This window comes from Marmota flaviventris, chromosome 6 (assembly GCF_047511675.1).
Source record: "Marmota flaviventris isolate mMarFla1 chromosome 6, mMarFla1.hap1, whole genome shotgun sequence".
In the NCBI taxonomy this organism is placed as follows: Eukaryota; Metazoa; Chordata; class Mammalia; order Rodentia; family Sciuridae; genus Marmota; species Marmota flaviventris.
This window is the reverse complement of record NC_092503.1, coordinates 124,543,711-124,560,135: the sequence shown is the minus strand read 5'-3', so window position 1 is coordinate 124,560,135 and position 16,425 is coordinate 124,543,711. Positions and strand designations below refer to the sequence as shown.

The window sequence follows — 16,425 nt, the reverse complement described above, 5'->3', positions numbered from 1 at the left end:
TGGATGGTAGACATGCTTACTCAGAGGTGGCAACAGTCTCTGGCTAGCTTGCGGTTCTAACTTCAGCCCCTAGCCAGTTCCGTTTATCCTCTTTTGGCTTCTGCATAGGCCTTTAGTTATATGCAGGCCAGACAAAGAAGGCACACTGACAATAGGTTATATCAGTAGGCACATGCTCACAGCAAATGTTTTTGACCTTGAGCACATAGGCTGAATAAAAGTGTTTATGACCTTGACTACACACAGAAAATATAGCCCACCAGAAGCCTCACTACAGTCATTTGGGGCCTGCCCTACAATGGAATATAAATTGTAAAAATTATATTTCAATTCATAGATTATGATGTACATTAATTTGAAGATAACATGAGGGTATACATAGAAAATCCTAAGATAAAGAAAATTCCTAGAACTAATAGATGAATTTAGAACATTTCAAAGTAGTAAGTCAATTGTATTTCCATGTACTAGCAACATAATACTTGGAAAACAACAATAATCAAATTCCATTTATAATAGCATTGAAATAAAATATTTAGGTACCCATTCTTAAATGTAAGTAACCGTTTAATCAGCTTTTTTGCTGACTAAAGGACTTGACAAGAACAAAAGTTTATTTGGAAACTCACAGTTTCAGAGGTCTCAGACCATAGAGGGCTGATTGCTTTTCTTGGTGCTCCAGTGAGGTGACACATCACAGCAGAAGGGTGTGGCAGAGGAAGTCAGCTCAGGACATCACATCAGGAAGGAGAGAAAGATAGTTCTGCCCAACAAGGACAGAATATATACCCAAAAGGCATGCCCTCAAGGACCCACCTCCTTCACACACTCTACCAGCCAAAATTAGCACTCTTCTAATCCCTGTCAGGGGGGTTAATTCATTCATTAGGTTAAGACTTTCGTAACCCAATCATTTCACATTTAAAACTTCTTGTATTGTTTCACACATGAGCTTTTGGGGAACATCTAATATTTAAACCTTAACAGAAACACTTTACACTAAAATCTATAAGCCGTTATCAAGAGAAAGAAAAGAAAAACTAAATAGAAATACTAGAGTCAAGGATTACAATAGTTCGTTTGTATTGACAAGGTATCAGTTCTCTCAAAATTGATCTGTCAAATGAAATCAAACAGGCATTTTTTTTTGGACACTGACAAATGGAATTCTATAATTAGCATGGAAATGAAAAAAAAAGTTGAATGTTTAATATTTTTTTTAACTTACAAGGTGCACACTATTTGATTTCATTACTGCTTTCAAGTAGTGAAAACAGAGTTCCTGGCACAGGATAGTCTACATGGCTAGGACAGAATAAAGATGCACATCTGTACTGATGGAAAGGGCTCAAGGAATCCAATGGGAGAGGATTGTCTTTTCAACAAACAGAGGTGAACAATGAGACACAGGGAGAAGAACATATACCATGCTTCAAAACAATCTGAAATGAATCACAGACCTGAACATAGAAGATAAAATGGTTAAGCTTCTCAAACAGAGTTAGTCAATAAAAGTATAATTTGAACAACAAATGTGAGCCATAGATGCAGTCTCAAGTTTCCTAGTACATTTTTAAAAATAAAAAATGGATAAAATTAGTATTTTATTAAATTAGTACATTCAAAATATAATTTCTGCATGAAACCAATAAAAAAGAGTGTTGTCAAGATATTGTGCATTGCTCTCATACTTACCTTTTCTCATTACTACTGTTTGGAGAATCTGAGGGCTAAGAAGACCTCTATTTTAGGCCCTGCGAGGTGGTGACTGTCCTCCAGCTCCAAGGACTCTAGCATTTGCTGAACACGTCAGATTCACTGACACCTCAAACTCTGCAGGCAAGAGAAAAGCACAGCGTTGGAGTTGGAATGGGACCCCACCTCAGCTTACTCCCTCCACTCCCAACCTTCTTCCAAATAGCAATACTTCAGTCTCCCCAAACATCAGGACTTCAGAGAGCCTTCATGAGGCACATAAGAGAAGCCCCCATGCAATCCCACTTGCATTTGGCTCAGAATTACTGACAGGAAGTCCTTCCTGAAGTCTGTCCATTCCCATTCCTGCTGCAGTCTGTTGTTCTCTAGTGTAGCCCAGAATGTTCAGGCAGTAATCAAATGTTCTTTCTCAGTAAATCCCATTTTAAGAATAATAATTAAAATAATTAAAAATTACAACCTTCTTTATTCTTACTTGGTTCCTAAATCACTCTACTTTCTGATACTCCTATCCTTTACTATAGACACCTCATTATTTATTAAGTCCCCCATCTGAAGGTAAGCTCCCTGAGGACAATGGATTTTGCCTGGCTTTGGTTTCATATACTGTAAGTGCCAGGCACATAACAGATAAACACTTGTTAAGGATTAAGTAAATCCAAGGACCAGATTTCCTTGAAGCCTAGTCTAGGAGAGGAAAGGCAAGTAGTTTTCTTGGATGTGATTGGGAGGTCCTCTTTGTGTATGTGTGTATGGTGGGGGCTACTTATGGCTTTATTCCCACCTGGAACCCCTCACACAACAAGCTCTATAGCATCCTCACACTCTACACAGAGTACCAAGCTCAAGACCAAGAGAGGAGTTCTGACCACTAACTGTGTTCACAGCCTCCTGGAGTCAGGAGGGGGATCCTGGCCAGGTGTGGGATGCTCCCTGTAGCCTAAGCTCCTGAATTCACCACTGTGTCCTACCCCTGCTGTAGACTGTGGATCCCTCAGGAGCCTCCTCACTAGACCACAACCCCCAAACTCTGGGTCCACATAACAGGGATCAAAATAAATTCAAAACCACAGGACCAAAAATTTTGTGAAATGGAGATGACAAGGGGGTAAGGCCTGAGGAATGTAGGTCTCAAGGAGAAGAGGCAGGATGTTGTGTCCTGGATTCTGGGGGTTGTACAGAGGAGGCCCTCCAGGCTTCAAGAGGGTGTGTGATCTGATGTCTTGAAGAAGGTCCACCCTTGGCATCCAGAAGAATGGTGGTTGGACACCTTCATTTGGAGGTCTGAAAAGGTGGAGAAGGATCACCTCGGCATCCAGGGGAGATGCTGGGTGAACGCCTGGGCTCCCACTCATCACAGGTCTGGTTGTAGCCCCTATGGTCTTTAGCTACTGCCATGTCTATTCTTTTCTTTTTCTCTTTTTTTGGTGCAGGGGAATGAACTCAGGGATGCTGAACCACTAAGCCACAGCCCCAGACCTTTTTTGTGTTTTATTTAGAGACAGGATCTTGCTGAGTCACTTAGGGCCTTGCTAAGTTGCTGAGGCTGGCTTTGAACTTGAGATCTTCCTGCCTCAGCTTCCCAAGCAGCTGGGATTACAGGCATGTGTCATCATGCCTGGCCACATCTATTCTTGACCCTCTAAGAACACTGTCTCTCTGGCTGTCAGCTGTGTCAACTTCCAGCCCACAGCCCCATGTTCCTACAGAAGCTTCTGCTGACTTAAGACATCCAGATAGCCAAGGCTTGTTGCAGGATACCTGGGGATGGGCTTGACAAAGACCATGACATTATACCACAATAAGTGGGACCCTGGGAACCCTGGAATCAGGACCAGGGCTGGACCCTTCACCTTGAAGCATAGGCCTTATTCTTCCGTCGGGAGCTGCCACATAGGAATCATGTACCCCTTAGCTTTGAGCATTGAGAATGTGGAGTTGTGGCAAGCCAGCCATGGGCTGCATGTGTGAACTATGAGCATTGAGCATACAGGATGGACTGAACTGATGTTGCCCCTCTGTTTGGGTGGGCAATGTATGCATCTTTTCACATGCTCTGTCTATGATCCCCACATACCCATGAGATAGGCGTGGCCTTCCAAGATGTCAGTCAACCTGATGACAGCAAGACATTATGAAGCTAGACTCAACCCTCTGAAACCCGACCCCTTGCCTCATTTGAATATTTCTCCCTAATAAAAGGGCTCTTTCTTGCCTGCCTTGTCCCCCTGTGGGAGCTGTGGCTGAGGAGCGATCACTGAACCTGAAGAAAAGGTACTTTCTGTGTTTGTGTCTTTATTTAGTCCCCCAAATTCACTTGGAGTGACCCTGATCGGTTTAGTTGTGTGATGCAATACTCTTCCATACTTTCTTCTGTTCTGCCTGCCACCCCAGCATTAGTGAGTGTCCCTTTAGTCAATTCTCCTCTTTCATCTGATACTTTTCACATTTCTTCTCTGTATATTTGAAATATACTATACATGTAACACAGAAAACTGTGCAAAGCATACGATGGCCTACTGATGAATGACAGCTAATACCTGTGTCACTACCATCCTAGTGAAAATGGAGGCCTTCTCCAGCACCCCAGCCAGAAGACCCTGAACTTCTCCCCAAACAGACCCATCCTCCTCACAGGTATTCACTAGGCTGATCCTTCCCATGGCTTTTTGTTGTTGTTGTTTGATTCCTTCTCCTCCCTTTTCAGCCTCCATTTCCTTAATGTCCCACTTTCCTCCTGATTTTCACATCTTCAGGAGGCTCCTTCATCACCCTTTAGTGGCTCCTCTACTCCTGCCCCATCAGTGTCACAGGTAAATGGAGAGCTGAAGCACCAAGCCTACGTTCTTGTGTCCCCATGAAAGAAAATTTAGAGTCACACATGAAAAGCCAAGCAAGAGAATTTTATAATAAGTGAAGGTAAGGATCAAGCAAAGAATGCTCAAAAGAGGAAGAGAGTATGTCATTCCCCCAGCGGAGAATGACAAAGGAAACTTGATACTACTTCCAAATTTATTGTTTGATATTTGCCAGTAGAAACGGGGTTCACCTTTTGCAATCTTCACTAATTTGATACTTAACCACTCCTTCATGTTGCTCAGGGTAGTTTTTGACTCTAGTTGGTCCTTTCCGTTATTGCCACAGTAACCATTCCATTCAGGGGAGCTTTATCCACACGTCAATCCTGTGTTAAGATAGGTAGGAGCTGGGTTCCATGACCAGGCAAACTTTACCTTAGTGTACCATTGCTATTAAAGTTCCTTCTGATACACATTGAGAAACCTATGGCTGTAAATCCTAGCTTTACAATGATCTCACTAGACCCTACGAAGGGTTAGCCCCCTAGATCGTTCCTTCTGGACTTGTTTCTTCATTGGCTTCCTTTTTCCCTCTGTTTATTCTCAGGATTAGTACACCTGTTTCCACCCCCTCACCATGAGTTACTCCTTTATTTATAAGGTTTTTTGTTGTTGTTGTTTGTTTTTGTTGCCAGGAATTAAACCAAGGGACACTTAACCATTGGGTCACATCCCCAGCCCATTTTTCATGATTTATTTTGAGACAAGGTCTAAGTTGGTGAAGCTGGCTTTGAACTTGCTATCCTCCTGTCCCTGTCTCCCCAAGTTGCTGGGATTACAGGCGTGTAGCACCATGCTGGCTGTTCATTAATATTAAATGCAATTTAAAGAAAACCACATGACCCTGTTACCTTATTCATTGATATTCCACTGCTCATTACTAATTACCACCTACCACTAGGATTAGAAAATCTGGCCCAGTAAAGGGGACCTTTGATCCTGGGAGCAGCAGCAAGAACAAATCTCAGGGATTCAGGGGTACAAGGCTCCATCCAGGAAACTGAGGGCAGGCGTTATGTTTGCAGGGTTCGTCCAAGACCTGGGAACTTGCCTTTGTGGTATGGAGATCTAGATGCTCCGTGGGACAAGAGTCCACTTTTGATCGACTGGGAGGAAACATATTTCATCTTGTTTTTTGAGTAACAGTTGGACATCCTGAATCTGACAAAAGGATGAAGGCTCCAATTTGTGCACACAGCCCCGCACAGTTGCCGTAAGTCTAGGGAGACCCAGGACTCCCAGGTGAGCCCAGGACATGGGAGCTCAGGTCTCTGTGTTCAGAAACATGGCTACACGGGGGCGCCACTGCACTACCCTGGGAAGCTGCCAGGCAGCTCTGGAGAGGACCAGGCAATGGAAGGACTAGGGTAGAGATGGTTGACTTAGAGAGGGTGCATTGATGTGGGGATGAAGATACTTCTGAGTTGTCTTTAAGGGCACAAGAGTTATAGGACGCTCCTACAAGAAATCCTGCCGAATTCTTAGATCTTTCTCCATTTTCTGGATAATAACCTGGAGAACTGAAAGAAGATTTATATATATATATATATATATATATATATATATATATATACACACACACACACATATACATATATATGTATATATATTATATATATATATATACACACACACACATACACACACATACATACACATGCATACACACACATGTACATATATATATTTTTTTCATAAAAGCTAATGAAAATATGTTTCATACTTTATGTAAACACAAACACATATTTTTTCTTCCTACAAACTGTTTCTTTCCCAACTGTTGCTTTTTTTTTTTTTTTTTTTTTTGGTATGGGGATTGAATTCAGGGACACTTGAACACTGAGCCACATCCCCAGCCCTATTTTGTATTTTATTTAGAGACTGGGTCTCACTGAGTTGCTTAGTGCCTTGCCATTGCTGAGGCTGGCTTTGAACTGGTAATCCTCCTGCCTTGGCCTCCCAAAGCACTGGGATTACAAGCTTGTGCCACCACCATGCCCAGCCCAACTATTCCTTTTTTAATTTTTTTTTCGTGGTACATGGACACAATACCTTTAGTTTATTTATTTTTATGTGGTGCTGAGGACTAAACCCAGTACCTCACGCATGCTAGGCAAGTGCCCTATCACTGAGATACAACCCTGGCCCCCAACTATTCCTTTTTAAACATAGACTTTAGCAAGGCCTGGTGTTGCACATCTGTAATCAAAGCTATTCCAGAGATTGAAGTGGAAGGATTCCAAGTTAAAGGTCAGCCTGGGAAGTTAGCAAGATGCTGTATCAAAATAAAAGGAAAAGGTTTGGGAATGTATATTAGGGGTAGCATGCCCCTGGGTGCAATATCCTGTATCATCAAAATAAATAAAAACATATATTATTCTTTAAAATAATATCTTCAGATTTAGAAAAGGTAACACAGAGTGCCTGTAGATGGCACACTGTTTTACCTATTGTTAAAATCTTACATTATAATTATGCATACATCACACTATTAAAGCAATATTGATAAATTAGTACTCAGCAGCATGTTCTTTTTGGATTTAATTAGCTTTTTTTTGATGACCCTTTTCTGTTCCAGGTTGTCATCCAGGAGCTCCGCTTCATCTCCGTGGGCTACGTGGACCATTTGTAGTTTGTGCGCTTGGACAGAGACAGCGACAGCGACGCAGAAAATCCCAGGGAGGAGCCTCGGGCGCCCTGGATAGAGCACGAGGGGCGGGAGTTTTGGGAACTGGAGACATGGATTGCCAAGGGCAACGCACAGTAGTACGGAGTGTACTTGAACACCCTGCGGGGCTACTACAACCAGAGCGCCGGCGGTGAGTGCCCCGGCCCCTGTCAGAGGTCGCGACCCTTCACGTCCCTCGTGAACGGTCCCGAGTCGTCAGGGATCCCAGGCGGAGCTTCACCCCAAGGCTGAGGGACCCGCGGGGACCCTCGACCCAGAAAGCGCCCACGGGGACTGTGATTTCAGTTTAGGAGAAAAACCCGCGGGGTGGGCGGGGCGGGGACGCGGGTGACTGCTGGGGCGGGGACAGGCTCTCACACCTACCAGAAGATGTATGGCTGCGACGTGGGGACAGACGGGCGCCTCCTCCGTGGGTACATTCAGGACGCCTACGATGGCGCGGATGACATCGCCCTGAAGGAGGACCTGCGCTGCTGGACCGCAGCGGACAAGGCGGCTCAGATCACCAAGAGGAAGTAGGAGGCGGCCGGTGTCTCAGAGCAACACAGGGCTAGTCTGGAGGGCACCTGTGTGGAGTGGCTCACCAGACACCCGGAGATCAGGAAGGAGTCGCTACTGCGCACAGGTATGAGGGGCTGCAGGACACCCGCCTGATCTCCTGTAGGTCTCTCCAGCTTCCCACAAGGAGGGGAGAAGAATGACGCCCACACTAAACACCTCTTGCTCCTTGTCCAGCGGGGAGTGAGTGGGCCTGGACCCCCAGGTGCTGCACTAGAGACACCGCTTTCAGGACAAGTGAGGGATCCCGTCTCTCTCTCCCTGGCTGGTGGGAAGGACAATAAATACCGGACCACAGTTATCTGTTCAGGGACAGACTGTCAGGTCCACTCCAGCCTAGTGTTTTTGGAGGTCTGAGTCCAGGTTTTCCACATGTCTCAGCCTCTACCAAGACCAGAATCTGAAGTCCCTCTCAGGGTCCTGAAGCCTCTTCCACTGGGTTGTCTCAATTTGATTCTAGAAATCTCCAAGGAATGTGTTATGTTAGAAGCCTCAGTCCAGGCTTGTGTCTAGGTTTTGTGCTTCCTATCCACCCCAATCATGTTGTCCACTCTCAGGATGGTCGTGTGAGTGTTGCTTCAGATCTCTTGAAGATGCATGTGACTCACCATCCTAGCCCTGACGGGGACATCACTCTGAGGTGCTGGGTGCTGGGCTTTTACCCTAAAGAGATCACCCTGAACTGGAAATGAGATGGGGAGGACCAGACCCAGGACATGGAACTTGTGGAGACCAGGCCTGCAGGGGATGGAAACTTCCAGAAATGAGCAGCAGTGGAGGTGCCTGCTGGAGAGGAGCAGAGGTACACATGTCATGAACACCATGAGGGGCTGTCTGAGCCCCTCACCCTGAGATGGGATAAGGAGGGGGTGAGGGCCCAGAACCTGTTGTCAGGAAAGCAGGAGGCTTTCTGGAGACCCTCATCAGGGTAGGGACTGAGAGCTGGGGATCAGGGCCCCTCACCTGACTTCCCTTCTCCTCCCAGAGTCACCCTCTCAGGCCACCATCCCCATTGTGGGAATTGTTGCTGATGTGGTCCTCCTTGGAGCTGTTGCCACTGGAGCTGTGTTCGCTTTTGTCTTGTGGAAGAAGAAAAACACAGGTAGGGAAAGTGCAGGGAGCTGCTCTGGAAATACACGCCCTTAAGTCCTGAGCAAGAGAATCTGAAGAATCATTGCACTCCGCAATAACTTGGACTTTACTTCCGCTGGGATAATGAGAAATTGCTCCAGGAGTAGGCGTTACAGGGTGGGGTTGAGTTACACTCACCTGTTCCTTTGTAATCCTACCCCTTGCCCTTTTTCAGATAGAATGTTCTAAGACACAGCATCCCCCAATAAAAGCCAACTCCAGAACATGCGCTCCCTCTCTAGTCAGCCTCTTGAGACTTTCTCTTGCCCCTCTTATGGGAGCCTGAGGTTAGGAGCTGGGGAAGCAGTCCTGAAACTTATAAAAAGGTATTCCATGTCTGCGTAGTATTTTGTGTCACCCCAAATTCACACGAGTGACTTTTGTTCAGTTGCCCACGCTGGATAGGGGCAGCAGAAAAGTGCAGGGTCTGAATTTCTGTTTCAAGTATCTGGTAGAAGTGTGTCCTGCCTTGTTAATGGGAAACAATATCTACAATTTCCTTACCCAACCTAGGATACTTTTTACTCTTTGTAAAGCACATATAAAATAAGGGGAAAATATATCCTCTTGATTTTTGTAGTATGGGGACCTGATTTCCAGCATTTGGAGGCCACAGGGGAATTTTCCTGCTCAGGGCAACCCTCCAGGGGAGCAATTGGCTCCATCCCTACCTATCTACTTTCTTCTTGTCTCCTGATCCTTCCCTGCATCTGCAGTCACAGTTCTAGAGACTTCCCCAGACCTATCTCCAGACTGTTCTCTCACAGGATGCTTTCATCCTATAGATGTTAATAAAAGGGGCCCTATGCTCCAGCTGCCTGTAAGTATGAAGAACACTGATCCCTGAGGCCCATGGAATAGGGTAGTGGGAAGTAATGGGGGAGCTGATCCATCCCATAATTCCTCCACTACCCACATCTCCTGTGGGCTCTGACCAGGTTCTGTTTTTGTTCTGAAACAGGTAAACAACAACAACAACAACAACAAAAAACAGTGCCCAGGGCTCTGATGTGTCTCTCACTGCTTAAAAAGGTGAGACTCTGGAGGCCTGAAGATAGATAGGGGTTGGGGAATGAGGAGACTCCTGAGTTATAGGGATTGTCACAGGGACTTTTGACATTTTGAGTGTTTAATGGATTGTTCAGAGTGTCTCCGTTACAATGAATGATCTGAATCTGTTCATAATACTTTCTTTTACAGTGTAAGATAGCTGCCTTCTGTGGGACTGAGCAATACAAGATTTCTTCGGTTCTCTTTCTGCTCCTTAGTGTGATTTCAAACTTCTCTTTGTGCAGCTAACATCTAACTATGTCTATGTGTCTGTGTTCCTATCATCATAATTGGGGAAATGGAGAGAGGAGCGCATCCCTGATCATCAAGACCACTCCCTGCACTGTCATTTTGCCACATAAGCAATGAAAACAAGAAAATGCAGCACATACATAGCAGAAAAAATAATCTAGACAATTAACATTAAGGCAATTATTGTAAATTAATTACTCATGCTCAGAAGGTTACACAAGAGACATAAAAGGTATGCAGAAAAATCAGTCATGATAGCTTGAGCTTGTAATTCCAGTTACTCAGGAGACTGAGGCAGGAGGATTGCAAGTGTAAGTTACAGCCTGAGAAAAAAACCATGTCTAAAAATAAAATAAGATCTAGGGTTACAGTGCTTGCCTAGCATGTACAAGCCCTAAGTTTGATCCTTAGTATCCAAAAATAGATAAATAAAGAGGAGAGGTTACATAAAAGATTACAATCAAATTTCTGAGGATGAAAGTGTCTGAGATGTGAAGTGGGATCAATGGAGAATAAAAATCACTGGAGAATAAAAATCCGTGAGTTTGAAAACAAAAAAACAAAATCTGTTAAAAATTACACAAAGCAAAACCTATAATGATTATTGGGTTTATAACATATTCAGGTACGTTATTTAAAGATAACAGCACAAAAAAGAACAGGAAATACAACTATCAATAATTTCCATATTTTGCTGAAATTAAGTTAATATAAATCTGAAGTAGTTTTTGAGACAGTAAGTCCTAGAGCAATCATTGATAAACCTACAGTGAAAAAATTTTAAGGGAATTAACTAAGGGAATTTCCGTTACTGTAGAAAATCAGGGCTGCCACTCCCACCATAGGCCACAGCTCCATCAGAGTAGACAAGCCTGCCTCCAACTAGGACTCAAAGTGGGAGACCCACTGTGGTTTCCACAGGCCAGGCTGTTGCTGCCTGGAGTCTGGAAGTCAGGGAAGCCCAGCTGAGCCTTGGTGGTATCTGGTTTCACAGGATGACAGCTGGAGAGACATTTGCTTCAATGTCTGACCCATATCTAATTTAAATTAAATATTTAGAGGAGACTATGGACATAAAACATTAGAAATGATTCTGGATTAAGATTTGGGAGGGTATTGGATAGATGAATATTCTTATATGCAAAAAGGGTCTAGGGCAGGACAGAGTGCTTGTATAACCCCACTTCCCCCATGAAAATGTATTTGTTGAAATTATATTTCCAAAGTAACTGTGTTTGGGGACAGGGTATTTAAGAGATAATTGAGGTTAAGTATGGTCATAAGAATGGAGAGGAGGGAGGGAAGGAAGAAAGGAAGAAGGGAAATGGTGCAGCCCCCAAACAATAAAACTGGTGCCCCATAAGACAAATAAAAGATCTTCCTTCTTCTTCTTCCCCTTCTCCTTCTGTTTCTCCTCCTTCTCTCTCTCTCCATTAACCACCCCCCCCCCCAAAAAAAAAGGCCAGATTGTTACCAACTAGCACAATAACCCACTCTGAGAAGAAGAGATTAGGACTCAATTGTTATTGGGCAGCTGTAATACTGCCTGGGAAGAAGGAAGCCAGGCCATAATTTTCTTTGCTCCAGAAAAATTTGAAATCAAATTGGTAGGAAAAATGGGTTTTATTCAAAGCCAGCTTTGAAGGAAGAGGGATGAAATATAATTGTTTCAGGAGTTCCATGTCAGAAAAACTCTGGGACAAGCAAACTTTTTAAAAGCAGGAGTGGTACATTAGGAAGAAAGAAGTCTCACAGGTTTTACCTCCTTAGGAGTCATTGTGGCCCCAAGAAATTTTACAGGTTTTGTCTATTTCTGAGTTCCTGGGCCTTCTCATATCAAAAGGAGCCAGGACTTCCTGGGACCAGCATCTGTGCCTCATCATTGTATACGAGCTTTGTCAGGATGCAGATAGCTCCTTTTTTAAGTCCACAGGGTGAGCTTTCGTGAACTGTATGTGGAGAGCTGCACTGACATCAGTTCATTTAAAGAACTCATCTGTGCCTGATTTAGATGATGAGGCTCTGGAGTTGACACTGATTAGGTGATGAAATGAGATTTTTGGAAGTCTTGAACAGAAAGCAGTTTATTGTGCATGTGGAAGGAATATGAATAATTTGTGGTCAGAAGGATGACTATGGTGGTTTTCAGCTGATCACAAGTTCCTTGATACTCAAAAAGGGGAACTAGTTTCCTCTCCAGGAACATGGCTGGACTTATTAAATTCACTGCTAAGTGAAGAGACAAAGCAGAACCGATGGTGTGCAGCCACAGACAAAAAGACACTGGGATTTCTTGCTAGCTGTCCTCCCTCTTGCATCATTCATTCCTGGCTAAGTCATCTTCAACTGGACAGTCAACTAAAGGGAGCCCTCCATGGCCAGGAACTGAGGGCTGTGGCCAAGAGTTACAGGAATGAACTGTGAATGAGGTCCTTCCATGTCAATCAGTTCTGGTCTTGAACATTGCCCATAGAAAAGAGGCAAGATAATAAACCCTGGTACTATTAAGCTACTGTGATTTGGGGTGCTTGTTCCAAATCACTAAGTAATAAAAGTACAGGGAATGACTATGCGATCAAGGACATTTTTCTCTTCAGAAACAAATAAAGGCATCCAGAAGAAATTGGAGTGATTTATACAAATAATTGGTAGAAAAAGACTGCCAAATAACTTTAATCCACTGAAACTGCCCTTCGAAAGTCTCCTCTTGAATGATTTCACTTGTTTTCAGAATTCCATTTTAATTTTATTTCTAGCTTTATTTTTTGCACTACTTTCATAGGGGTTTTCTTAGGATTACAGTGCTCATCTTAACTTTTCAGTGTCCTCCACTTAACATTGTCTTAGTTCACATAGAAATCTTTAGACTTCTAAACTGTCCCATTGTTATGTTTAGATATTATATTAAATATATATATATATATATATTCAGCATTCAAAGTCCCCAATAAAAAGCTCTATTTGTATTTATTAAGTAAGCATAAATGGTCAAAGAGAGCCAGGCATGGTGCTACATGACTGTAAGTCCATCCTCTTGGGAGGCTGAGGCAGGAGGATTGTAAGTTCAAAGCCAGCCTCAGCAACTTACCAAGGCCCTAAACACCTTAGTGAGACAAAGGGGCTGGGGATATGGTTCAGTGGTTAAGTGCCCTTGGGTTCAATCCCTGGAGAGAGAGAGAGAGAGAGAGAGAGAGAGAGAGAGAGAGAGAGAGAGAGAGGGAAAGGTCTTTTACATTGAGTCAGTTGCCATTTCTGATGCTCTTATGTAGGATTCTGAGTTTTCTGAGTTTTCCACTGGTACTATTTGCTTTCAAACTGAAGGATTTCTTTACCATTTATATAGTTCAGATCTATAGGTGATGAAATTCTTTACCATTCATTGGAGAATTTGTTTATTTTTTCTTCCTTCTTGAAGGATACTTTTGCAAGATAAATACTTCTGGACTATGTTTTGCTCAGAACCTTAAAGGTGTTCCCTCATTTTTTTGTTCTATGATTTTTGATAAGTCATCAGGCAGAACTATACCTTCAGGAGAACAAGAAACAGGAAAAGTAACTGGGTAGACCCCAAACCTTTGATGGTAGCCGCTACAATAAACCTTACAAGTCAACCCCACTCCCATTAAAATGTTAATAAGTTGAGAGGCAGAGGTGTGCTGTTGGCAAGATATGCACTTGCAGCCTAAATACTGAAGTGAAAGTCAATTCATGGGAAAAGATACACCATGCCAACAGTAAGCTTAAGCAGGCTGGAGTGGCCATGATGCTATCAGAAAAACACATTTCAAAATAAAATGTATTCTTAGAGATAAAGAGGTGCACTTCATGAGGATAAAAGGGTCAACAGGAATACACAGTCTCAGAAATGTACATGGTCCCAACAACACTGCTTTAAAATACAAGGTAAAATTGACAGAATTGCACAGAGAAATAAACAACTCCAGAAATGCAACCAGAGACTTTCATACATTTCTGTCTCAGCAATTTAGACAACAACTAGCAGAAAAGAAAGCAAAGAGATAGATAGGAAAATACTAAAAGCAACCCAGATTTCACTAACAGTAAGAAAATGCACACAAATGTCAAAAAGAGCCTATGTATTATTTCAAGTGCAAATGGTAAGTCTGCCATGCTAGACTTTTTTTTTTTTTGGAACCATAAACAAATTCTCAACAGATCTGAAAATACTGTAATGATACAGAGTATAATTTGTGACTATAATAGCATTTAATTAGAAGCAAGTTTCCATATGATAACCAGTAAATCATAAATATTTGGAAATTAAACAATAAAATTCTAAATAATCATTGGATTAAAGAAAAAAATCGGAAAACATTTTAAACTAAATGATAAGAAAATGCAGCAGATTAAAACGTAGCATATCTCAAGTTACTAACTTCAACCTTAAAACACTGCATACTCAATGCAAGTAGAAGGAAGGAAGTGAAGACAAAAATGAAATAGAAAGACATCTGTATTTTATTTCTCTTACTTTAAAAAATTTGTTCTCGGGGCTTCGCTCCAGGAGGGTGCGCTTGGTGCCGTGTTTCCTGTCTCCAGTGCAAGGCTGCAGCGCCGGCCTGAGGCCTGACCCAGCAGGACCATGGCTTCAGCTCTGGACAAGCTGCAGAATAATCTAGAAGAGGTAAGGATGTTGCTGGAAAAGACCTCTAGAAAAAGAGTACGTGATGCTCTTACAGCAAAACAAAAACAAAACAAGATTGAAACAGAAATAAAGAACAAGATGCAACAGAAATCATGGAAGAAACCAGAACTTCTTGGCAATGAAAAGCCAGCTGCTGTGTGTGCTCCCATCACAACAGGATATACCATGAAAATCAGTAATTATAGATGGGATCAATTCCATAAGTTTTTGAAAATCTACATCACTTTAATGGGAGTTCATCAAGTTACCACCGAGAATGTGCAGGTTCATTTCACAGAGAGGTCATTTGATCTTTTGGTAAAGAATCTAAATGGGAAGAGTTACTCCATGATTATGAATCTCTTGAAATCCATGTCTGTGGAAGGCAGTTCAAAAAAAGTTAAGACCGATACAGTTCTCGTCTTATGTAGGAAGAAAGCAGAAAACACACGGTGGGAGTATTTGACTAAGGTTGAAAAAGAATGCAAAGAGAAAGAAAAGCCTTCAGAAGCCATCGAAACAGATCCTAGTGAGGGATTAATGAATGTTCTAAAGAAAATTTATGAAGATGGAGATGATGATATGAAGTGAGCCATTAATAAAGCCTGGGTGGAATCAAGAGAGAAGCAAGCCAAAGAAGATACAGAATTTTGAGACATTTAAGTCTTTTTGGGCACTGAAATGAACCTGCACATTCTCGGTGGGAACTTGATGAACTCCCATTAAATATGTGGAAATATGGATGTTTCCAATAAGGGAATGTTGGAGAGCTGCACATATAAATTTGACATAACTATTTACACAGTAAAGGCAGTAAATTCTCCTTTACTGGAGGATTTATTTAAATAAAATGTGCTTATTAAATATTCCAAAACAATTTGTTCTCTTTAGATATACATGACAAAGTATTTTTTTGACATATTTATACATACATGGAGTATATCTTATTTTAATTAGGATCTCAGTCTTGTGGTTATACATGATGTGGAGGTTCACTGTGCTGTCTTCATATGTGAGCATAGGAAATTTATGACTCATTCATTCCACTCTGTTTCCTATTCCCATTCCCTCTCATTTCATTCCCCTTTGTTTAATCCACTGAACTTCTATTCTTCCCTGGCGCCCCACCCTGTTGTGTATTAGTATCCACATATCCGAGGGAATATTCTACCTTTGTTTTTTTTTGAGATTGGCTTATTTCATTCAGCATGATAGTCTTCAGATCCATTTATTAGCAAATTTCATCAAGTCATTCATTTTTATGGCCGAATAATATTCCATTGTGTAAAAATACAAAAATTTTTTTTTTTATTGATTCAACTGTTGAAGGGCACCTAGTTGGGTTCCATAACTTAGCTGTTGTGGATTGAGCTGCTATAAGCATTGATGTGGCTGTGTCATTGTAGTATGCTGAATTTAAGTCCTTTGGTATATACCAAGGAGTGGGATATCTGGGTCAAATGGTGGTTCCATTCTAAGTTTTCTGTGGAATCTCCAAAATGCTTTTCTGTAGTGGTTGCTTCAGT

General features: G+C 42.3%; 1 protein-coding gene and 1 pseudogene across 1 annotated transcript; both read left to right on the top strand.

The window, feature by feature from the left end:
• The first annotated feature begins 3,040 nt into the window (after positions 1-3,040).
• On the top strand, positions 3,041-10,292 carry LOC114080513 (class I histocompatibility antigen, Gogo-OKO alpha chain-like; annotated as a pseudogene).
• Positions 10,293-14,857: 4,565 nt separating this feature from the next.
• Positions 14,858-15,546, top strand: LOC114080481 (calcyclin-binding protein-like). The gene has a single exon (XM_027922093.2). It carries the CDS (start codon positions 14,858-14,860, stop codon positions 15,488-15,490), a length of 633 nt encoding a protein of 210 aa, XP_027777894.1. The 3' UTR covers positions 15,491-15,546.
• Positions 15,547-16,425: the final 879 nt, after the last annotated feature.

Excerpts from the sequence above, each read along its gene's own strand:
- LOC114080481 (XM_027922093.2), top strand. The coding sequence starts at position 14,858 with ATGGCTTCAGCTCTGGACAAGCTGCAGAATAATCTAGAAGAGGTAAGG.